This window comes from Chiloscyllium plagiosum, unplaced genomic scaffold (genome assembly GCF_037043375.1).
Source record: "Chiloscyllium plagiosum isolate Xiang-an unplaced genomic scaffold, Cpla_swu_hap1 HiC_scaffold_3, whole genome shotgun sequence".
NCBI classification, from domain to species: Eukaryota; Metazoa; Chordata; class Chondrichthyes; order Orectolobiformes; family Hemiscylliidae; genus Chiloscyllium; species Chiloscyllium plagiosum.
This window is the reverse complement of record NW_028270141.1, coordinates 117,924,084-117,950,506: the sequence shown is the minus strand read 5'-3', so window position 1 is coordinate 117,950,506 and position 26,423 is coordinate 117,924,084. Positions and strand designations below refer to the sequence as shown.

Genomic DNA, 26,423 nt, shown 5'->3' with positions numbered 1-26,423 from the left:
ACCTCGTCACAAGGTTTCACAAGGGAGCGTAAGAAATCCAGCAAACTGGCAAAATCACTATTTTCAATACAAAAGACTTTTTCAGCTATTCCAAAAATTCAAATAATTCTTCAGTGCTCCAGCAACTAAGTGATGCCTCTGCTGAGAAATGACACATCTCTTCATATTTAGCAGATGCAGCTTCAATGTCAAGTAGCCCCAGGATCATGTATATTATAGGAAGAAATTACTGCAGATGCTGCATGATGACGATATAGCTCTGATGAGAGTCAACTAGACTTGAAATGTTAGCTTCCTCTCACGTTGGCTTCTTAGTATCACATAATCCCGACAGTGCGGAAGCTGGCCATTTGGCCCATCAAGTCTGCACTGGCACTGCAAAGAACATCCCATCCAGACCCATTGCCCCACATTTCCCAAGATTAATCCATCTAGCCTGCACATCCCAGGCACTATGGTCAATTTCCCATGGCCAATCTACCTAACCTACACATCTTGGGACTGTGGGAGGTAACGAGAAGGAAACCTACACAGGCATGGGAGAAGTTGCCTGAGGATGGAATCGAGCTCAGGTCCCCGGAAATGTGAGGCAATAATGCTAACCACTGAGCCACCCATCCATGGATGCTTCCTGACCCGCTGTGATTTCCAGCAGTTTTTGTTTTCAGCGATATATTGTTTATCTTTCTTAACAGCATCCAAATGATGTGCCATTGCTCTTATTCCAATAGCGATATGAAATCTGAATTCCTGCAGTTGTAGGCTCTTTGAATTAAACTTTCATTTTTATGTTTTGAATTCATGGTGTGTATCTACTCAGGCAAGAAAGCCCAAAATAATATTGGGTCCTCATAATTAAGGATGGGATTTTCACACACATTTCTAGCTGGGAGAAGACTCCGGTGGGAACTAAAAACAATAAAATAAAGAACTGCAGATGCTGGAAATCTGAAACAAAAACAGAAATAGCTGGAGAAACTCTGGAGGTCTGGCAGGTCAGGGAGAGAGAAGCAGAGTTGATGTTTCGGGTCCAGCTACCCTTCTTCAGAACTGAGAACAATGATTAGGTGCGTTTGACACTTTTTTTTTAAAAAAAGGACAAACAAGCTTGGCAAATCTCTTGGAGTTCTTCAGAAGTTGTGAAATGACAGGATAGTTAGACGGAATCTTAGATTTTCAAAAGGCATTTCTAAAATGTCAAAAAGATAGGCCTCAGGGAATTGTCTACAATATATTGATGGTTTGATACAATTGTGTGCTTGCTAGGCCATTTCAGAGGGCATTTAACAGTCAACCATACAGAGAAAAGGCAGAGATGATTTCAGAAACCCTTAGTCCTGACAACATTCCAACAATAATACTGACCACATGCTCCAGAACTAGCCAAATTCACAGGCGAGTTGCTCCAGAACAATTTTACCAGCAACATAGAAAGTGCCCAGTTCTGATGGATGTATAAAAAACTGGTCAAACCAAATCCAGCCAATCATCACCATCATAATACCTTCATTAAGATGTGGGAACCATTCAACCCATACAATGTGCTCCATCACTCAATGAGATCATGGCTGATTGGGTAATCTTCAACTCCACTCTCTTGCCTTTTCATCATAACCCTTCATTCCCTTCATGCATAAAACACTGTGCATCTCAGCCTTGAGTATTCTTAATGACAGACCACTACAAACTTAAGTAGTAAAGATTCCACAGATTCACTAAACTCTGAGAGAAGAAATTCCTCCTCATCTCTATTCCTAAGCTAGCAAACACTTATTCTGCTCATGCTGTCTGGTCCTAGATGGTCCCACAATAGATAACAATCTCTTAGCATCTACCTTATCAGGCACCCTATGAATCCTTTATGTTTCAATAAGGTTGCTTCTTATTCTTCTAAACTCCAATGAGTGCAGGTCCAACTTTTCCTCATAAGAAAATCCCTTCATACCGAGGGTCAACCTGGTGAACCTTCTTTTAACTGCCTCCAAAACCAATACATCCTTCTTTAGAAAGGGGGACCAAACTTGTTCACACTGGTATTCTAGCTCTGGTCTAACTGGTGCCTTTTAAGTTTTAGCAAGACTATATTTTTACACTCCATTCCCTTTGAAATAAAGATCAAACATCCAATCAGCCTTCCATTGAACAAACTGAACTTGTATGCTAGTCTATTTTGTGATTCATGGACAGGGAATTAAAAATCCCTCTGTTCTGCAGCTTTCTGCAATCTTTCTCCATGTAAGTAATATTCAGCTCCACTATACTTCCAGCCAAAGTGCATTATTACACATTTCAAAAATTGTATTCCAGCTGCCATGTCTTTGGTCACTTACTTAATCTGTCAAAATCCTCTGAAGACTATTTGTGTCATCCTCACCACTAGCCTTCCCACCTAATTTTGGGCTATCCCAAAACTTGGCTATAGTACATTCACTTTTCTTATTCAAGTCATTAAGATTTATTGTAAATAATTATTGCCACAGCACTGATTCCTCTGGAACTCTACTAGTTAGTTGCCATCCTGAATACACCCTTTTATCACAATTTTCATGTCAGTTAACCAATTCTCTGTCCATGGTAATAAACTATCCCTGATGCAGTGGGCTTATTCAGAAGTCTTACATGCAGTGTTCCATAGAACTCCTTTTCAAAATCCATATATATTACATCCACTGGTTACCCCTCATCTATCCTGTCTGCTACTTCCTCAAATAAATTTGTCAGGCGTAATTTACTCTTCATGAAACTTCACTGAATTTGTTTAATTATATTCTGAACTTCTAAATACTCTACTGTTCCTTTACAGTAGACTCAAATTTTGACCCAATGACAGCGGTTAAGCTAATTGGCTATTACTTACTGCTTTTTCTCTCTATCCCGTTTTGAATATATTATTTTGCTCCAAACACTACGTGCATTTAAATACAAAGCCAGTAATTTGCCTATTTACCATGTTTTCCCCACTGACATTATATTGCTGCATTTTTGTAAAGTTTGTGTCCTCTGACCTTTCCTGTCCCACTCTGGCATCACTACTTAAGTAACCAGCCTGCAATGCCACTACATTTTTTTTACTTTATAAGAGATTGCATCCCCTCTCTCGAAACCTCTGCCCCTCCTCATGCAGTTTAAAGTGCTCTCTACAATGCTTGTTGTTAGATTCATTCGGACCATTTGTCCCAACCCGTTCAAGTGAAGCCCATTCCACCAGAACAGCTTCCTTCCTCAGTGCTCCCACAACAATCTTTGAACAACACATCTAACTCCTTGACTTTATTTACCCTATACCAGCTTTGGTGACTCAAATATTAGTCCAGAAATTATTACCTTCGAGGTCTGCTTCTTAACTTTCCTCATAATTGTCCAAATGCTTTCAGCAGAATTTCCTTTTTAGACTGATCAATGTCACTGATACCAATATGGTCAAAAGCAAGTGGATCTGCCCCTCTCACTCCAAGTGAGCTCCAAGGAAATGTCCTTAACCCTGGCAGATATCATAGCCATTTGGGACAGCTCAGGCAGCAGATAGCAGTATATATTCCCCCAAATCATACAGTGCCTTACCACTAGTCCTATAACCTCCCTCACTGTACTGGGTTCCTGTACTCTGTGCCATGATCAGTTCATTCATCCTCCCTGCAGTCTCTGCTCTCTTCCACACAGTTTTTAAGAACCTTGTAATCGTAGGAACTGAGGCTCTTCAAATGCTACCTCCTGGGTCCTCAAGCCTGCCTCAGCAGCAGTCACATCATCTTCTCCCTGATCACAGACTAATTTTGAATTACCTAGTCTGAGGAATATGGCTGCCTCCTGGAGCAAAGTGTCCAAGCAACTTTTCCCCTCCCTAATGAGGTACATCTTCAGCTTATACTCTGAATCCTCAACTTGGATCTGATGTTCTTCAAACTCCATCATCACTATACTGAAGAATAGTACCACATCAGTGCTATCAAGAACTCATGCTCAGCAATAACCTGCTCTCTGACACAATGTTTGTTCAGCTGCTGACCTGAATATGCCTTGGTCCTAGTACGGACAAATCAGCTGAAGTCCGCGGGGGGAGTAAGAGTCACTGTCCTTGACATTAAGGGAGCATTTGACTGAGTCTAGCATCATACAGTCCTGGCAAAACATGTGAAAATGGGATTTGGTGGAAAACTGTCTGTCAATTGGAATCAAACTTAACACAAGGGATAGCACTGTAGATCCAACTCAAGGTTGCATCCTCAGCCCAAACATATTCAGTTCCTTCATCAATGAACTTTCCTCCATCATAATGTTAGAAGTGGAAATGTTCACTGACAATCACAATATGTTCAGAACATTTGCAACTCCTCAGATTCTGAGGTAGCCTATGTTCCTTTGTATCAAGACCGGGACACCATCCAAACTTGGACTTAAATGTGGCAAGTCACATTTGTGCAACACAGTGCTAAGCAACGATAATCTCCAACAAGAAAGAATCTAATAACTTTGTCTTAACATTGAATGGAATTACCAACACTGAACCATCACAATCAAATTCCTGGGTGACCAGAAATTGAAACTGCCATTGCAAATAAGAGATTTGAAGATATGAATTAGGAGTAGGAGTAGGTCATTTGGTCCCTCCAGCCTGCTCAACTATTCAATAGCATGATGGCTATTCTGATCATGGCCTTAACTCCCTATTCCCACCTGCACCTGTAATGACCACTGATGACTTTGTTGTCAAAAATTTAAAATTATTCAATGATTCTGCCTCTCATGCTCTCTGGTGGGGGAGGGGGAGGGGGGGTGGCGGTGTGGAGTTTCTAATAGTCATGAAGTTCTGAGAGAATATTTCCTCCTCATCTCCATCTTAAATGGGAGGCTCCATATTTTTAAACTGCAGTCCATCATTCTAGTCTCTGCCACAAAGAAAACATCTTTTCAGCATTGATCCTGCATAATCCCCTCAGGATTTTATATATTCTTCTAAACTCCAATGGAGAAAGTGTCAGCATATCCCAAATTTTCTCATAAGATAACATCCCTTCACCCTCACCCAGGTTTTAGTCGAGTGGTACAAATCCTGTAGTAAGTAAATCACCTCCTGACTCTCCATAGGATGTTCTTGTGAGAGGTGTGCATTACTGGCTGGCCAGCATTTATTGGCTGTCCCTAGTTGTTGTTGAGATGATGGCAGTGAACTTCCTTTTTGTACATGTGCTGTAGGTAGACCCACAATGCTGCTAGGGAGAGAATTCCAGAATTTTGACCCAGTGACAGTAAAGGCAAAAGTTAAGAATATGATGGAATATTCTCCCCTTGATTGGATATGGGCAGTTCTAGAAACTCAATCAGCTCAATGAAGCTCACTTGATCAGAACCACATTCACTACATTCAATATTCACACAAAGGCAGCATTATGTACCATTTACAAAATGCACTGCAGCAACTCATCCAGGCTCCTTTGAAAGCACGTCCCAAACCCGTGCCTTTCACCACATAGAAGGACAACAGCTGTATGCATGGGACTACCTCCACCTGCAATTTCTGTTCTAAGCCACCCACCATCTTAACTTGAAACTATTCACTGTCCCTTAACTATTGTGAGGTCATAACCCTCAAACTCCCTTCCTAATACCACTATAGGTGTGCCTACACACCCAGGACTGCAGCAGTTCAAGAAGACAGCTCAATACCAACTTCTCAAGGGCAATTAGGAATGGGCAATAAATGCTGGCCTGGTTCAACATTTATCACTCGCCATGTACAACTTTTTAAATATGTGAATAGTGGATTGGCTCTAGGATAGAAAAAATAATATAAGAATAAATAGTTAGTTTGACAAGTAGTTATTATTATTTTTAATCAACCTATAACACATCTCCGGTGCAGGTGGGACTTGAACCTGGAACTTCTGACCTCGAAGTAGGGACACACCCAGCACTAAACACTATATAGGACAAACAGGAAGACAGCTAACAATCCGCATACATGAACATCAACTAGCCACGAAACGACACGACCAGCTATCCTTAGTAGCCACACACGCAGACAACAAGCAACATGAATTCGACTGGGACAACACTACTATCATAGGGCAAGCCAGACAGAGAACAGCCAGGGAATTCCTAGAGGCATGGCATTCATCTATAAACTCCATCAACAAACACATCGACCTGGACCCAATATACCAACCACTACAGCAGACAGCTGAAACTGACAACCGGAAGCGGCAGGGACAGACCACTATAAACACCGGAGGAAACATCAAAGAAGCGCTTCACAGGAGGCTCCCAAGCACTGATGATGTCGCCTAGTCAGGGGACGAAACGTTTGCAACAAAAACTTCCAGCTCGGCGAACAGAACCACAGCAACGAGCACCTGAGCTACAAATCTTCGCACAAACTTTGAACACACCCAGTTCACAACAAAGACCTTCAAATTTGAATCTGCGCATGTAAATGTCAATGAATTTCTAATTCATCTGCTCAGCTCCAAACGCAGGATTGGCAAGCAGTTGTATCCTCATGGATCAGTGCTGTTTTCTCTGTGGATTAAAACCTATGTTAATGATTTTAATGAAGGGACCAAGTGCAATATACTCAAGCTTCCTGCTAATACAAAACTCCAAATATAAGCTAAAACAGGATGTTGGGTAATCATCAATTGGAAAAAGATGTGTATTTTGGGATTGAGTTACTACACCTGCGTTTGTTTTGATACCAATCAATGCTGAATACTAAAACAAACAGTAACATGATGCAACTTTTAATATCTATCATCCTTCTCAATAGTTATTACCTACAGGTACAATGATAGGTTCACTAGTCTATAACAATGGGTGTTTCTATTGGGTAATGTGTTTTGGAGCAGCATTTAAAGATTAGATTAGATTACCTACAGTGTGGAAACAGGCACTTCGGCCCAACAAGTCCACACCACCCCGCCGAAGCGCAACCCACCCATACCCCTACACATCTACCCCTTACCTAACACTACGGGCAATTTAGCATGGCCAATTCACCTGACCTGCATATCTTTGGACTGTGGGAGGAAACCGGAGCACCCGGAGGAAACACACGCAGACACGGGGAGATGTGCAAACTCCACACAGTCAGTCGCCTGAGGCGGGAATTGAACGCGGGTCTCAAGCGCAGTTCTGGACTCCCCCACCCCAGGGAAAAGACTTTGCCTATTTATCCTATCCATGCCCCTCATAATTTTGTAAATGTCTATAAGGTCACCCCTCAGCCTCCGACACTCCAGGGAAAACAGCCCCAGCCTGTTCAGCCTCTCCCTGTAGCTCAGATCCTCCAACCCTGGCAACATCCTTGTAAATCTTTTCTGAACCCTTTCAAGTTTCACAACATCTTTCTGATAGGAAGGAGACCAGAATTACACACAATATTCCAATAGTGGCCTAACCAATGTCCTGTACAGCTGCAACATCACCTCCCAACTCCTGCACTCAATACTCTGACCAATAAAGGAAAGCATACCAAACGCCTTCTTCACTATCCTATCTACCTGCGACTCCACTTTCAAGGAGCTATGAACCTGCACTCCAAGGTCCCTTTGTTCAGCAACACTCCCTCGGACCCTACCATTAAGTGTATAAGTCCTGCTAAGATTTGCTTTCCCAAAATGCGGCACCTTGCATTTATCTGAATTAAACTCCATCTGCCACTTCTCAGCCCATTGGCCCATCTGGTCCAGATCCTGTTGTAATCTTTGGTATCCCTCTTCGCTGTCCACTACACCTCCAATTTTGGTGTCACCTGTAAACTTACTAACTGTACCTCTTATGCTCGCATCCAAATCATTTATGTAAATGACAAAAAGTAAAGGGCCTAGCGCCGATCCTTGTGGCACTCCACTGGTCACAGGCCTCCAGTCTGAAAAACAACCCTCCACCACCACTCTCTGTCTTCTACCTATCGTGGAGGAATCTTGAGATATCACTCTAATTATAATTAGCTGCAAGTTCTGTGTCTTCTACATTGTTTCTCAGTGCTGGCAGCATAAGACTTTTTAGAGCACAATTATATCTGAATAAGTTACTACTTAGGGGCTGAAATACAATGGGGTGACACAATGCCACAGTTAGAGTCAAAGAGATCTAAAGCCCTTTGGCCCATCAAAGCTACACCAGTCAAAAACAACCATCTAACTGTTCTAATCCAGCACTTGATCCATAGCCTTCTGTAAAGTCATAAAAATCTACAAAGTATTCTATAAAGCTCTCTTTGAATCGCATCTCAGTACATCTGTGAACCACCTCAGAAGAAATGCTTTGGCTTTGGAGGAGATGAGTGCTGAAAAATGTGTTGCTGGAAAAGCACAGCAGGTCAGGCAGCATCCAAGGAGCAGGAGAATCGATATTTCGGGCATAAGCCCTTCTTCAGGAATGAGGAGGGTGTGCCAAGCAGGCTAAGATAAAAGGTAGGGAAGACGGACTTGGGTGAGGGGCATTGGGAATGCGATAGGTGGAAGGAGGTTAAGGTGAGGGTGATAGGCCAGAGAGGGGGTGAGGGCAGAGAGGTCGGGAAGAAGATTGCAGGTCAAGAAGGCGGTGCTGAGTCCGAGGGTTGGGGTAGGGGAAATGAGGAAGCTGGAGAAATCTGATTTCATCCCTTGTGGTTGGAGGGTTCCTAGGCGGAAGATGAGGCACTCTTCCTCCAGGCATCGTGTTGCCATGGTCTGGCGATGGAGGAGGCCAAGGACCTGCATGTCCTTGGCGGAGTGGGAGAGGGAGTTAAAGTGTTCAGCCACAGGGTGGTTGGGTTGGTTGGTGCGGATGTCCTAGAGGTGTTCTCTGAAACGTTCCGCAAGTAGGCGGCCTGTCTCCCCAATGTAGAGGAGGCCACATCGGGTGCAGCGGATGCAGTAAATGATGTGTGTGGAGGTGCAGGTGAATTTGTGATGGATATGGAAGGATCCCTTGGGGTCTTGGAGGGAAATGAGGGGGAAGGTGTGGGCGCAAGTTTTGCATTTCTTGCGGTTGCACTCAGATTCACCAGAACAATACCAAACCCTGATGCATCATAGCAATTTGAGTACAGTATGTAATAAAACTGCTGTTGCTGCAAAAATAAAAACTATGTGTCATTTCCTATTTGATGACTATTTTATGAACTGTTAAATGACAGTCCTGCTGTACTGTACTGAATGCTTTGTCATATGTAAAATTGTTTTCATATACAATATTAATCAATCAATTAAAAAAACTTTTATTTGTAGCAGCAGGTTCACATTAGATTACATATTCAAGGAGCTGCAGAAGAACATGGCCACCAGAGCTTTAGATTTTGGACAGATGAAAGACAGATACAGTGCCTGAGGTCCCAGACTAGGAATGATTATTCCTACAAACATTTACTGTGGAACTTATAATGGCTTTAAAACTTATCTGATTAAGTCTAATGTTGAGAAATTCTGTTTGAACTTGCAGAATTTTCTTCTATTTTAACCCTTTGCCTCCTGAACCTCTGCCTTACTTTTTTTTAATGGGCAGAAGTTGAGAAGCAGAGGCCACAGCCTGAAAGTAATTGGCAACAAAAGCAATGATGACATCTGGAAATATGTTTTCTCTAAGTGAGAAATTAAGGTCTGGATTTGACTACCTGAGAGTGCACTGGAGGCAGGTTCCATTGAGGCATTGAAGATAGAATTGGATTTTTTTTGTAGATGTATACACAGCTGTCACTGTGCATTGGTAATGGAGCAAGTGAGTTTTGAAAGTGTTAGGTTGCATGTCAATCAAACAGGCTATGTTATCTATAAAGACACATAGACCTAGAAATTGACCTTAGGCAGTGACATAAAGCAGGTGGTATTGAATCAGCCACTCAGTGGCTGATATTCAATTTTAATTCAATCACTGCAACTTAATGTCATGTGCTGCATATAATGGATGGCTGGTCTGAGATTGCGCGTTTTGAATCATCACCTGAGATGAATTTCTACCCCATACTTTCTATAAAATGAGATTTCTTCCCCAGCAGTAACTGGCTCAGTCCCCTCTTGAAAGCATTAGAAAATTACACTGAATTGCCTTAATTCAACACTTTCATTTAAATCTTTAAAACATGTTAGAGAAATGGAATAGGAATGACAACAAATATTCTGCTACCGTTCCAATTTACAGTCTTGATGAAAACAAATGTGGACTGATTCAGCGAGCTGAGACATTAATGGTTGAATTATAAAAGCAATGCCAATAAACATACTGTCTGTGAGACTTAGTACTCTTAGTATTCGTTTTAAGATTTTAAAATCTAGTTCCTACCTGACAGCACAGATCAACGTCCGATCGAAAGGTGCAACAGCAAAAAAAAATGGCTGAGGCAACAAGTGAACACGCAGCCAGTGAATGAATCATAAACATAATTAACTGCTAGGCTTATAGTTAAAATCAGGGGCTTGGCTGACATACAACAAACAAGCAGCTTTGCTTCACCTTACAAATCATTAAACAGTTGAATGCAATAGCTGAGTCTGTAGAGAGGTGAATAATAAAACAATTCCTTGGACGAGATAAAAGGTTCACAAGTACAGGTTGACTGACAGACCACTTCAACCTGATTTACAGATATTGAGTTGCTCTCAGTTTCTTGTTCCATGTTTAAATACTAGTACAATATATATATATTTTTAAATCTACTGGGCTAAACCTAATGGAATATAAAACAAGCTGTCATAATTAGTCATCCCACTGTATCACAAAGAATAATTTCACCCTAATCATTAAGTGCTTTGGTGCTAACTTATCTGGTCCTTTTTAAAAATGTATTCATGGGATGCGGGTATCCTTAGGTGGGTCAACATTTATTAGTAACCTAGTTACCCTGAAAACGTGGTGGTGAGCTACTTTCTTTTACAACTTCAGTCCATTCGGTATATATATATATATATATATATACGCTCATATTGGGAATGAGTTCCACAATTTTTACCTGGTAACACTAAAGCAACAGCAGTATATTTTTGAGTCAGGATGCTGAGTGTTTTTGTAGGGAAATGGCAAGCGATGGTGTTTCATTGTATCTGCTGCCCTTATCCTTCTAGATGATGTTAGTCATGGGTTTAGAAAGAGATGTCTGTGCTGTGCGCGGTGAGGCCATGCTAGGTTGTAGAGAGAGAAGAATCTGTTCCCTTACTGATGAAAAACAATATTTTATAAACCATGTACACTATATATTTTTAGGAACCTTACAGGCTTAGTCCTAGTTGTCAGTAAGTCCCCACATCAGTAGGCATAATTGATGTTGTATACCGTTGTATAGAATATTTGGACTTGCCCAATATCTTACTGCTCCTTATATTAAATTATTTAATATATGTGATTGTGCCCAAGCAACAAATTCCTACTGCATTTACCCACGAGTTTGGCAGTGTGATGTTCCTGATAACAAATTAATAATCAATCATTCATCAGGGATTGGTTAATTCCATGGGCTAATTTATTTAAAACAGTAAACAAGTTTTAGGTTAGGAATCAGATATTATAGAAAACCCACTGATTTGCATTTGTGCAGCTTGCAAATTTTATTGCAAATTATATTGTTCATCAGCAGTCGCTATGACTCAACTGACTATGCATCAACAATACAAGATGCAAACAAGAAAAAAATACAAATGGCATATATAATTTCTTCAGTAGCAACTTTAAAAAAGAGTTTAAACAAATATTAGTTAACCTTGCATTCATTTACTCTGTCAGTGACAGCTGAACCATTAAAGCAACTAGGAAGGCTTTGGGCTTGGTCACTGGCACTTCTGCTGAATTACTCACAAAGTTTAATGTGGTATTGTTACACCTCAGGTGAGATTTCTGTTCCTTCTAAATGCCAATAGAACTAACAAGAGTGGTCACCTGAGACAACCTCTCTCTCTCCGTGCGTGGCTGAATAACCATAAAGTAAATATTCTGCTTGTTGGCTTAATGGCTGATTGAAACAGACTAAAAGTACATAAAAGGTGGAGGGGGCCCTGCAGGTTTTACTGTTTAATTGTATCACAGCAAGAGCTAACTCTATCACAAGAGGAGAAAGATAATTCAAATATAATTAGATTTTTATTTTAGTCTTCTGGACGACTAGTTTACTTATATAACCACGATGCACCGGGAGCCACAATCAGATGCTAGTCTGCACAGCCCCAAACTACAAATGTAACATCACTTTTAAACAGTCTGAAGTGTAATGTACATTAATAATTTTGATTTAACTGTCCAGGATATGAGTTTCATGAAAATCTTTGGGGTGATAAAGAGTGAGGATAGCCATAAACTCCAGAAGAATATCAATGGACTAGTAACCTGACGGAGCAGAAGTGTGGGGTAAAGCACTTGGGAAGGGCTAACAAGGAAAGGTATTATACTATGAATGGAAAAGCCACTGAAAAGTACTGAAAATCAGGGAGACCTTCATCTGTTTACCCACAGGTCCCCGAGAGGACTGGTAGATAAAATGGTTAAGAGGATACATAGGATACTTGCCTTTATTATCTGAGGTTTAGAATACACGAACTAGAGATTATGCTGGGACTGTATAAAATGTTGGTTAAGTCACAAGTGGAATATCGTATATGCAGCTTTAGCCACTGCACTATAGGGTGTATGTGATTGCATTAGAGAATTTGCAGACAAGATTGAGGTAGGAGGAAAGATTGGATAGGCTAGTGTTGTTTTCTGTGTTTTCAAAGACTGAGAGGATACTTGATAGAGGTGTATAAGATTGTGAGGGGCATGAATAGGGTGGATAGGGAGACACTTTCTCCATAGTAGACAGGTAAAAGATCATAGGAGGGGCATAGATTTACATTTAGAGGTAGAAGGCTACAAGGAGAGTTGAGGAAAACATTTTTTCACTCAGAAACTGAGTCACTGACTGAAAACCTTGTAACATCTATTAGTACAAACATATTCACTTGTATTACTATAGCCTCCAGGACTATGGGCTAAAAGCTGGAAAATGAGATTACTGTAAGTAGATCTTTATTAACCAGTGCAAACATTTATGGACTGAATGGCCTCCTTCTGTGTTGTCAACAGCTACGGGTCCTTGTAAGCATTTTAAAATTTCTACTCAAATGTGTTCACCATGATGCCATCACGTTAAGTGATAAATTATAAGTTAGATTAGTCTATTACTGAAATCAGTGCACCTCATCAAATTCAATAAATTCTCTTTCTGCTGTAAGACTAAAACAGTGAACTGAACCAGTTTTTGAATATATTGCTTTAGCAGTGATTCTGCACCAAAAAGAAACTACAGCGCCCCTCTTTGTCAGTTCTTATAAATGCATGTCTATCTTTTCGCAGTTTTGAAACATGAGATTATCCTTCCCCTTTGAATTTTCCACTGTTTCTGTCTCTTCACCCAACAATTTGCCGAAGCTCAGTTTCTTGGATATAGCCACACTTCAATATCTCAAAACCATGGCACACAATGGTTTCCTTTTCAAGTTCCTTTCTCCACTATCATTCTTGTTTAACCTACCGTGTTGTTCGTACCACATTCGTTACCACTTCATCTTGACACGCCTCTTTTGTGTAATGGCTCAATTTCCCCATTGACTTTAAAATTGCAATCTGGCCTTCTTTAAGCTATGTGTAAAGCCTACGTACCTATCATTTTGATTTTGCTCTGTTGTAATGCAACTTACATATACTCACTGAACCATCCCAGCTCCAGTCCCATTCCTTCATCTTAAAGAACAAGTACCAAAAAAGCATCTTCACCTTGAGGCCAGTTTTCCTCATCCTACCTTCCTTTTTCTATCGATTTTTCTCAAAGAAGAGTGGTTTTCACAGGTTTAGAGGAAGAGGGGAATGGAAAATATCAGGAAAAAAAGTCAATATCCTAGTGTCTTTGAACCTTCTCCCATCTTTCCTGGGGGTGGGTTGGGAGCATTACTGAAAATCCATGGGGTGCAGAAAGAGGGTAATCAAAAGATTTAAGGAGGTAATTGAAAGAAAATTTGAGCGTACAATGGCTATTTGTTAACTGTATGAGTCACATGCAGTGTCTTGCACCTAACAGCTGAGATGAGATGAGATCATGGCAAGAAATCATTGACTCCTGAATCTCAGCAATAAAACTGGAGTAAGCATTATCCTCAAACCAGCCATAGGCAAAATGCAATGAAAGGAACTTACATTGAAACGAGCAGTGTGAAGCAGGTCATTCAGCCCATCAAATCCACAGTGACCCTGTAAAGAGCATCCCACCCAGTCCCTGTAACTTTGCATTTCCTGTGGCCAATCCACTTAACCTACACATCTTTGGACTGTTGGAGGAAATGGGAGGACCCAGAGGAAACCCACACAGACCCAGGGAAAATGTGCAAACCCCACACAGACAGTTGCCCAAAGGTGGAATCAATCCCGGGTTCCTGGCGCTGTGAGGCAGCAGTGCAACCACTGAGCTCCTGTGCCACCCTTTTTGAAGGGTAAATTGCTGATCCAAGCTTTCACATCTCTTTGCCAGCCCCAGCCTCCCCTAGTTCTGGATCACTTTGTACTGAAGCACGGAGACAGTCTCTTCCATTGCTCCAAAATTACAAAGCAGGTTTCTTTGCACATGTGCACTCTTGATGCCACCTACTGGTGTTGTTCACAGCATTTGTAACCTTGCATTCAAAAAAATTCAGCTCAATAAATATTTCAGAACGTTTGCTTTAGCTTGAAAAATTCAATTAAAGATGACTTACCGAAAAATATGTGCTGGAAGAAGCTAAAGAAAGATATTCCAATAGTACAGCTGTTGGTACTGATACAATGTGGAAAATCAGACATATTGCATCTGCTCATATTACCGACAAGGCATCAAATAAATTTTTAAATGAAGGCAATAACAGGCATAGAAATGACTTGGTTCCTTATAAACTTCATTCAGGATACACATAGAAGTTTCTGGAAACGATACCGGATGACAATAATAAAGTCACTGTCATATCACGTGACTCAGAATTCTTAGTATCTAATTACATCATCTCTTCTTGGAAGTGCTAAATAAGTAATTACAAAGCACAAGTCAATAGAAAAAATACAGGGCTTCCTGATAGGGAAAGACTTAACCAAGGTATCTCAAATCTCTCTCTTTGGCATTTTAGCAGAAGTGCTAACCTGTGCATTGAGATATTATGTCATTATCCACAAAGTAATTTCAATCCTAAGAGTGAAGGATAACAATTAGGAAATGTCACTTATCTTAGTTCTATTGAAAACCTACAAAAACATGATTTTGTCTAACTCACCTTTGCAGATTTTCCAGTTGGGCTTTTCAGACTTGTAGGACTTTGGGATTCCAGCTTTGTATTTTGAACAATGTCTGTAGCGTGGGCATAGTTGTTTACCACTTCAGAATTCTGCTTGACTCCCTCAGCTAGCATCCAGTCATTGGTTTTGAGAGATCTGCAGAATTACAATAGTACTTCCATAAATCTATATATTTGAGTTGAACACTATTAAATAGCCTGTGCTGAAATGTTACCATTATGATTGAAATCATATACAGATTGTTGCATTGCTAATACCAGATGTGTAAGATCAGTATGAGAATCTAAATTAAAGTGAAATTAGCTGAGGCATTTTTGAATGATTAGACACTATAAATTTAAGGCCTTTTTTCTTTTACCTGTGATGCAAATGCAAATATTAACTTCCTATTTGAAACAGGATGAGATGCAAGCTATTTTACAGAGATTTTAGAAGGGCATTGTTATGGACATGAAAGCAACAACTACAGCATGCATTCATCTAGCAACTTTACCACAAAAAAAAGCCTCAAAGTGCTGTGTTATCAAACTTTGATAATTATCAGACTTTGACATTCAGCCAAAAACAAACGGACAGATGGAGATTGATTTTAATGAGTGTCTTTAAAGAGGACAGAAAGGTGGAAAGGATTAGAAATTTTCACAACTTGCATCCAGGAACAAAAGTAGATCAATAAGCACAAGAATGGGTGGATGGGTGAATGGCACTTGGTGTGAGCTATAGTTACAGGCAGCAAAGTCTGAGATCAAGTTGACACTGGATTGGTTGCCAATCAGGAGTACATTTTAATAGTCAAGAAAATATTGGACAAATGGATAGATAAGAGTTTCAGCAGCAGATGAGTTGAGACAAAGGCAGAATCAAATAATGATATGGAGCTAAACAGGTATTCATGCTGACGTGTGGTTGGGACCTGGTCTTGGGGTCAACTTGACATTGTTTGCAGGGCAGATTTGCAATGACAAGCAGTGCATACAATTTGCTTCAAACTAACAATGAAAGATATTTCATTTCATTGAGTAGGTGAGATGGTGCTGAGGAAAAGCTGAGGTGGCATCATCAACATAAATGTGGAAATAGATACAATACATTTGGGTGATATTGCCAAGGGGGCTGTGTGTATAATCAGAAAAAGGAGGGGGCCATGATAGGTGCATTTCAGGAAACAAGGAGAGGGTGGAGAAAAAATTGATGAGATAAATAAAATTAATTGCTGAAGTAAACTGGGAAACTAGATTAAGGTGTAGGTCTGTAGCAGTAAGTAGCAGCCATTTAAGGAGAATACTCAGAAATGATTCATTTCATTGAGAAAGAAAGATTCTAGGGAATGGATGAACCACCTGTGCCCAATAAAGGAAGTTAAAGAAGGTTTAAAAAAAACTAATGAAAAAGCAAATAATTCTGCAAGGGGGTTCTTCTGGCATTGGTGGTGTCCCTATCTCTGTATTAGGAGGCCTAACATCAAGTGCCATCTGCTCCAGACATACAAAATATCATCTCTGTACAGGTTGGTGAGAAAATATTTATAATACTGCAAGTATTTTGTTCAAGTTAAAAGATTGTTCATCCTCATATTCTGCCCAAAGAACGACTAAGGTTGATCTAGAACAGCAATTTTAAGTATAAAATAGAAATACAAAAAGAGTTTTTATGTAAAAATGTAAAAGTGTCTGATGGTCTTCTAGAGAGTGAATCTGTAGACCTAAGTATGGTAAATAGAGAAATTGCAGATGAATTGAACTTTATATTTCACAACTGACTCCAATGAAAAGGATATAAATAATACACTGGAAGTAATTGTAAATCAGAATTGAAAGTGAGAAAGGAACTTAAAACAATTAAAATCACCAGGGAAACGGCAGATGTGTTCTATTTTGATACAAGCAAACAAAATATAACAGAAGCAGACCATTCAATCACTAACCCTAATCATGTTGACTCTGCTTTGTCATTTGTTAAGCTCATGGCTGATCTATTTGTCCTTCTAATTCCACATTTCCATCCTCAAAGATTTCTCTGCTAACAAGAATCTATCCACCTCCGTCTTATAAAAAAACATTGAGTGACCCCACTTCCATCACCTTCTCAGGGACAGAATTCCAAAGCTGCATAGCTTTGTTAGAGTAAAAAAAATTAATCTCCGTCCACATACAGTGAAGCCTTACTTTAAAATAGTGTCCCAAGTTCTGGACTGACCCACAAGAGAAAACATTGTCAAGACCATTCAGGATCGTATACAGTTCAAACAAGTCACCTTTTATTCTTCAAAGCTCCAGTGGAAACAATGTTAGTCTGTCCAACCTAACCTCAGAAGACAACCCAATCATTCCAGATATCAATCGAGTAAACATCCTCTGAACTGCTGCTAATTATTTACATCATCCCTTCAACAAAGAGACTGAAACAGCATAGGTATTCAATATGTGAACTCACCAATGCCTTGTACAACTGAAGTATAAGAACACATGAACTAAGAGAAGTAGGCAATTCAGCCCCTTGAGCCTGCTCCACCACTTGTTATGATCATGGCTGATTCCATCTCAGCCTTAACTACACTTTCCTGCTTGCTCTTAATTACCCTTCAAGAGATTACTGATAAAAATCTACCTCCTCCTTAAATTTACTCAATGTCTCAACATCTGTGGCCCTCTGCAGTAGTGAATTCCACAGATTCACAACCTTTGAGATAATTAATTTCTCATCTGTTTTAAATTGACTACCTCATATCTTAAAAATATGACCTCTCATTCTAGAATGCCCCACATGAGGAAGCATCTTTTCTATGTTTACTTTGTCAATCCCTTTTAGCATCTCATAAAACTCTATTAGATAGAACATAGAACATAGAAGAATACAGCGCAGTACAGGCCCTTCGGCCCTCAATGTTGCGCCGATCCAAGCCCACCTAACCTACACTAGCCCACTATCCTCCATATGCCTATCCAATGCCCGCTTAAATGCCCATAATGAGGGAGAGTCCACCACTGCTACTGGCAGGGCATTCCACGAACTCACGACTCGCTGAGTAAAGAACCTACCCCTAACATCTGTCCTATACCTACCCCCCCTTAATTTAAAGCTATGCCCCCTTGTAATGGCTGACTCCATACGTGGAAAAAGATTCTCACTGTCGACCCTATCTAAACCCCTAATCATCTTGTACACCTCTATCAAGTCACCCCTAAACCTTCTTTTCTCCAATGAAAACAACCCCAAGTGCCTCAGCCTTTCCTCATACGATCTTCCTACCATACCAGGCAACATCCTGGTAAACCGCCTCTGCACCCTGCACCTCTGTTCCAGTGCCTCCACATCCTTCCTATAGTATGGCGACCAAAACTGCACACAATACTCCAGATGCGGCCGCACCAGAGTCTTATACAACTGCAACATGACCTCAGTGCTCCGGAACTCAATTCCTCTACCAATAAAAGCTAGTACGCCATATGCCTTCTTCACCGCACTATTTACCTGGGTGGCAACTTTCAAAGATCTGTGTACATGGACACCAAGATCTCTCTGCTCATCCACACTACCAAGTATCCGACCATTAGCCCAGTACCCCATCTTTTTGTTACTCTTACCAAAGTGAATCACCTCACACTTAGCTACATTGAACTCCATTTGCCACATTTCTGCCCAGTTCTGCATCTTATCTATATCCCGCTGTAACCTGCCATGTCCTTCCTCACTGTCTACAACTCCTCCGACTTTCGTATCATCTGCAAACTTGCTCACCCAATCTTCTAACCCCTCCTCCAGGTCATTTATAAAAATGACAAACAGCAATGGTCCCAAAACAGATCCCTGCGGAACACCGCTAGTGACGGCACTCCAAGATGAACCTTTGCCATCAACTACTACCCTCTGTCTTCTTCCGGCCAGCCAATTCCTAATCCAAACCTCCAACTCCCCCTCAATGCCATACCTCTGTATTTTTTGAAGTAGCCTACCATGGGGAACCTTATCAAACGCCTTACTAAAATCCATATACACCACATCTACCGCTTTCCCCTCGTCCACCTCCTTAGTCACCTTTTCAAAGAATTCAATAAGGTTTGTGAGGCACAACCTGCCCTTCACAAAACCATGCTGACTATCCTTGATCACATTATTCCTATCCAGATGTTCATAAATCCTATCCCTTACAATTCTCTCTAAGACTTTGCCCACAACAGAAGTGAGACTCACCGGCCTATAGTTACTAGGGTTATCCCTACTCCCCTTCTTGAACAAGGGAACCACATTTTCTAGCCTCCAATCTTCCGGCACTACTCCTGTAGACAACGAGGACATAAAAATCAAGGCAAATGGCTCTGCAATCTCCTCCCTTGCTTCCCAGAGAATCCTAGGATAAATGCCATCAGGCCCAGGGGACTTATCTATTTTCACCTTTCCAGAATTTCCAACACCTCTTCTCTACATACCTCAAAGCCATCCATTCTACTTAATTGTGACTCAGTATTCACATTGACAATAATGTCTTGTTCCTGAGTGAATACTGATGAAAAGTATTCATTCAATGTCTCCCCAATCTCTTCAGCCTCCACATGCAACTTCCCACTAATATCCTTGACTGGACCTATTCCTACCCTAGTCATTCTTTTATTCCTGACATACCTATAGAAAGCCTTAGGGTTTTCCCTAATCCTACCAACTAAGGACCTTTCATGTCCCCTCCTTGCTACTCTTAGCTCTCTCTTCAGGTCCTTCCTGGCTTCCTTATAACTCTCAATAGCCCCAATTGAACCTTCACGCCTCATCTTTACATAGGCCGCCCACTTCCATTTAACAAGGGATTCCAATTCCTTATTAAACCACGGCTCCCTAACACGACCCTTTCCTCCCTGCCTGACGGGTACATACTTATCAAGGACACTCAATAGTTGTTCCTTGAACAAGCTCCACATATCAATTACGCCCTTGCCTTGAAGCTTACTTTTCCAAGCCACACATCCTAAGTCATGCCTCACCGCATCATAATTTCCCTTACCCCAGCTATAACTCTTGCCCTGTAGTGCACACTTATCCCTCTCCATCACTAGAGTAAAAGTCACCGAATTGTGGTCACTGTCCCAAAGTGCTCACCTACCTCTAATTCTAGCACCTGGCCTGGTTCATTACCCAGAACCAAATCCAGTATGGCCTCACCTCTTGTTGGCCTATCTACATATTGTGTCAGGAAACCCTCCTGCACACATTGGACAAACACTGACCCATCTAACGAACTTGAGCTATAGCTTTCCCAATCAATATCAGGAAAGTTAAAGTCCCCCATAACAACCACCCTATTACTTTCACCTCTTATTCCTATAAACTCCTAAACTGTTCAATCTCTTCTCATAAGACAAATTCCTTATCCCTGGAATCAACCTGGCAAACCTCCTCTGGACTGTCTCCAATACAAGTACATCCCTCCTCAAGTAAGGGGACCGAAAAGAGTACACAATACTTCAGGTACAGTCTCACCAATGCCTTTTACAGTCACTTTTATGTTTAATTCCTTCCATAATAAAATAGAACATTATGTTAACTTCCTTGATTGCATGCTGTATCTGCATACCAACTCATGCACTACAACAGTTCGGAATTCAGGAGTCATTGTCCATTTATGTAATACTGCGGTTCAGAGGGCCAAATGATCTTTCTATGTTTTCACTTCCTATATTTCTATGTCAATGATCGATTCTAACACCTTCCCCTGACAGATGTCAAGTTAACCATTCTTGGTTTTATGTCTCCTTCCTTTCTTGAATAGATGGGGTACATTTGCTACCTTCCAATCTTATGGAACTTTTACTGAATTGAGAGAGTTTTCTAAAGTTAACATCAATGCACCTACTGGCTCATTAGCCACCACGTTTGACACTCTAGACTGAATTGCTTCTGAACCAGGAGACCAGCACATCTCCATCAGTTTGCTTCGTATTTCATCCTTGCAACTGTAGTTTCACTAGGTTCCTCTCTCCTTTCTGCCTTCTGATTTACAACTATTACTAGAATTTCAAGTGCCACAAAGGTTATTACATAATCTAAAATGTTTTGATGTAGGGGTAACATATTAGCATGGATACAGGTTCAAAGGAAGCAAAGGGTAGGCATAAAAGGGTTGTTTTTAAGTCAGTGTGATGTGACAAGTATGTGCCATAATGATCGGTGTTAGGGCATCAAATGCATACAATTTATATCCATGGCATGAATGAACGATTGATAAATTTACTGTTAATACAAAGATAGGTAGGAATGTAGGTTGTGAGTAAAACATAAGGTGACTGTGAAGGGATATAGTTAGGTTAAAAGAATTAAATTTGGCAGATGGAGGGTAATGTGGGAATTTTGATCTTCTTCATTCAAGGGATATTTGCATTGCTGGCTGGGCCATCATTTATTACCCAACCTTAGTTGCCCTTGAGAAGGTGTTGGTGAGCTGCTTTCTTGATCTGCTGCAATCCTTTGATATACTTCCCCACATGCTATTTAATAGTAAGTTTCCTAACACTTTTGAACAGGATGCATGAATACAAAGATTTCCCCTACAACCTGCAGCCAGAGGCCTCACTGTCTGGCATAGGCATCCCAGTCACTGGGATTATCAGATCAGCCATGATCTCACTGAATGGTGAAGCAAACTTGATGGGCTGAATGGATCTGCTCATGTTTCTTCGTCTTATATTTCACTGTTATTCAAAACCTTATGACACAAAGATCGCTGACCCCCACATAGTTGCCCACTGTCACTTGCTCTACATTTAATCCATCTCATTCCCATGAACCTGGTTTAGCCTCCTTTTCTTGTTGGACCAGACACATACTGCTATAGGAAATTCTCCTGAACACAATCTAGGAATGCCTGTCCCTTATCCCTTATCCTACCACTATCTCACTGTATATACTGGTAATTAAAATCCACCTTTAAGTCTACATCTTTTAAACCAAAACCACCTTCAATTCAACCTCATCCTTTACTGCCGAAGACCACACTGCAGATGGAAATCCTCCGTCTACTGTCAGCAGACGTTGATGAATCACATGTCTGATGTCCATCCACTGATTTCAGTGTTGTAAACGCACAAAAATGAAGCTAATGTAGTTTTACCATCTCATTTTATCAACAAAGCATAGAAGCTAGGAGCAGGAGTAGGGCATTAAATCTTTCAAGTCTACTCCACCATTCAAATGATCATGGCTGATCCTCTCAATGCCACATTCCTACTTGCTCTCCATATACCCCTTTATGCCTTTAAAATCTAAACATGTATCTGTATCTTCCTTGACTTCCAGAGCTTTCTATGGTAGAGACTTTCAAAGATTCACTACTCTAAGTGAAGACATTTTTCCTCATCTCTGTTCTAAATGGTCAACCCCATAGCTGGACACTGTGTCTCCCAAATCCCGAACAGGGAAAATATCTTCACTACACCCAGTGTGTCCAGCCATGTTAGAATTTTAATCCAAAAACTGGAGATCAGATATTAACCTGCTTCTTACTATCCTCTGTGATTCATAGTATACCTGCTTTACATGGATGTTTAATTTTCCTTTGTGGACTGTTCTTGTTTTGACAGTGCATATTGGAACAGCTGCCGACTGTTCATTTATTGAGTTGACTTGTGTGGAGGAAAGAGGTAAACATTCTGCTGATTTATTGTGACTTCCAGGAAAACTAGCCTTTTTAAATTTGTTTACAGTATTTGGGCATCACCAATTGCGCCAGCATTTATTGCCTATACCTCATTGTCCAGAGGTAGGTTGAGTCAATGACATTTCTGCAGATCTGGAGTCACATATTGGCTGGACCAAATAAGGATGGCAGATTGATGAATTGAATAGGTTTTTCTTCCATGGTTGCCACAAGATTAACATTTTAATTCAGAATTTTTTGCTATTTAAAATGCTCATTCAAATTTCACCACGATTGGTTTTGAACCCTGGTCCGCAGAACATCAGCTCAGAGAGCTAGATAACTAATTCATTACACCACTGCCTTCCCTTGATAACATCCAGCAATCTGAAAGAAGGGCTGGGTTCAAGGAAAAAAAATACACACAGCAGCAGTCTGGTAAAAACAGCAAGAAAGAGAAAGAGATAAATCCAGGTTTGGTGGTTGGGTTGACATTCTAAAATCTGGAAAACCAACAGTTCATTAACACAATAAATATGGACAACTATAAATATCCACAGAAATGTATTTATATCTCATGAGTGCACTGAGGTACCAGTATACAGTCAAAGCTATGAGTGAGACATGATCATAGTTATATGTGAATCATATTTCACACTTCTTTGAATTGTACTCTCAAGCAATATGAATTATTGAAAGAATATGTGAATGATCACATTTTTATTGTGGTTCCATTGCGCACAATAGTCATAGTGTCAACAGGAAACATAGAGGAGTAATTAGCTCAGCTAGCTCTTAGAAAGCAACTTTCCAAGAACTCAAACACCACCTCCTCACTGCAGCACCATTATTTATTTAGAAGATCAGTCCTACTAGTCTGTGCTGAGTGACCAGTTAAATACTAGAACTGGAGTTAATGGACAATGGGTCTTAGTGCTTCAGGGCAAAGAATACGAAGATCAACCTTTGCCTTCGAATTAGAGCCAGAAATTCCTGCATCAAAGTCCACATCATGGACTCCCCTTTGTCAAACAGAAAGCCATGATTGCCGTTCTGAGCCAAAAAGTGAAGAAGGTAGTTGACTGAGGTGTCAGAGGATGACTTTTGCCTGGGGAACTGCACCACGGAACCTATGGAAAAACAATTGGCAGGCAAACGATGTTTCCATTCCGAAGAATGATGAATGTGTTGTACTGAGTTATATAAATGAGCAAAGCACAGGTTCAATTCATAATCCAATCTGAATAATGTTATTAGCTGTTACAGCTCAAGAGGGGGAACATGATGTGGATCCTCAATCTCAATCACTACCTCATAATAATTACTGGAAGGTGCATAACTAGGGGTAATAGATGAGGATGGGATTGAGCTCAATTGTGATGCACTCTATCTTCAACAGGAATCAGTGCTTCAAGAGAGTGGAGCAATTTGATGGGTGGGTGAGGGTTTTAAAAAGAACAAAATAATTCAACAATGGTGAGGAGAGTGCAGAGATTGGTCAAAATGTCTTAACATGGGGAATTCCACAAGCATAGAATGTATTGCTGCGTGAAGTGGTTGAGGCTAAGACCTTTGCATTTGTTAAGGACAAATTAATAAGCATTTGAAGAAGATCTCACAAGGCTCTAGGAGACCAGTGTAATTAATTTTGCATTGCTCAAATGGTGATAGGAAAAAGTGAGGATTACAAGATGCTGGAGATCAGAGTCGAAAAGTGTGGCATTGGAAAAGCATAGCAGGTCAGGCAGCATCTGAGGAGCAGGAGAATCGACATTCTGGGCATAAGCCCTTCCTGATGAAGGACTCAAATAGCGATGGGGCAATTCTCTCCTATACATTTCTACAATTCTAAAGTTTGAAATTGTTCCATGAATTTTGCTCAGAATAAGTGCCCTCTCAAGTTGCTGAAGATGTAACCACAGCATAAATAGACAGTATACATCAAGTTGCAATTGCCTTGTGCCTCATGCATTATTCAGTCACCAGAGATTATTGGATGAATATCACATTCACTGTACTTACTAAAGGTATATAACTTTATTAAGAAATATCGTAGCTGCTGACTTCCAAAAAACAATAAGGCTGGTATACATTGTATATATTTAAACTAGGCCCTCCAGCTACATCTTATTGCAATTTAATCCTTTGAAATATATTGCATTATCAATTATTTATGAAATATTGCTTAATACATAGCACAGCGCCCTCTGGTGCACAAAAAAAATCATAAAGAAAACCAAAAAAGTTTAATTGAGGTCTTCCAAATGGAAGCAGTGGCTCAAGCTTTATGGCTGCACTTCACCTGACCAATTCCCCCACACCACATGGACGGACACACCCACACACATGCACACACACAAACAAAGTGAAAGCAGCCTGACAGGGAAGAGGAAGTACTTTAAAATTCAATGGGATGGCAGAGGTAAATACTATGCCCATTGCCTAAATGACCCTACAGACACTTTACCAGTAGCGGGTGTGCATCAGGTGACCATCTCCCTTGGACCAGCTGAGGTCTTATGGTTGTCAATTATTTCTTAACCACCAGTAATTGGGGTGCCCATGCCACTCGGTGAGACCCCTGACTGCTTTGCTGCAGGCTTTACAGCAATCCCTCATATTCAGGAACACTGTAGGTTCCATTAGTGGAAAGGACCATCTCCAGTTAATCAAAATGGCTCCTGGTCACCATTCCTACTCCTAGCCTTGCTGGGCCTGGAAGACTGGCCCTAGTGAGGTCACCTCACTTACCTTAGCCTCCAATGATCTTCTTGTGTTGGACTGACTGCAACCCCAGCAGTGGTTACCATATCCAGTGCCTCTGCTGGAACTAGAGAGCTGTTGACTATCTGATTGGCTGGCATCTCTTGGAAACAGAGCATCCTCCCTCATGAAGGCAGAAAAGACGACCTTAAGAAAATAACTACCTAACAACTGCAAAAGTCCAATTACAGTTGGCACAAGTAGGTGCTCCCAACAGCCTCCATGTAAAATTCAGCACAATGCTTTATCCTGTTCAGGGCACTTGTGAAGCAATGATACTCAAGTCACTGGAATCATTTGGAATGATTTGATGGAGAGCGAACACCAATGTGTATCACCTAGGTTAGCTGATCAAGTTCTAATTCTGCTTTAGTGATGTTTGGATCACAGACTAATATTATATTGCGTCAACATTTTTTGTGAATAATGAATGTAGCTAACAATGTGATCATGGTCCATCTGTCTTTGTGATGTTTTCAGATATTGCCCAAGGCACAATTCACCTGTTCTCCATTCACATAATAGCAAGGGAGTTCATGCAGCCACCTAAAAAGCAGCAGATTGGGCCTCAGCTCAACACCTCATCCTAAAAGCAGCACTTCCATTATCACAGTGCTGTGTTGCAGTGAGACTTAAACCCATGGTTCAGCAGTCAGAATTTTACCAACTGAACCACACCTGACACACTGGTACATTGGAATGGGTATGCAGGATCTAGATTAAGAAGTTGGAGACGATATAAAACTTGGAAATGTGCTAATCAATGAGGATGATAGTAACAGACCTC

At 40.7% G+C, this 26,423-nt stretch overlaps 1 protein-coding gene across 3 annotated transcripts in view; it reads right to left on the bottom strand.

Moving 5' to 3' along the window:
- Positions 1–26,423, bottom strand: part of LOC122548418 (uncharacterized) — a 209,367-nt gene that overhangs the window by 141,231 nt on the left and 41,713 nt on the right. For 2 of the 3 annotated variants that reach the window (XM_043687046.2, XM_043687047.2), the window contains exon 2: positions 15,231–15,387. In XM_043687046.2, the coding sequence (XP_043542981.2) occupies positions 15,231–15,387 (157 nt within the window). Of the gene's footprint in view, positions 1–10,257; positions 10,376–15,230; positions 15,388–26,423 lie in introns of those variants that run through there. The other variant, XM_043687048.2, reaches the window with a different exon arrangement.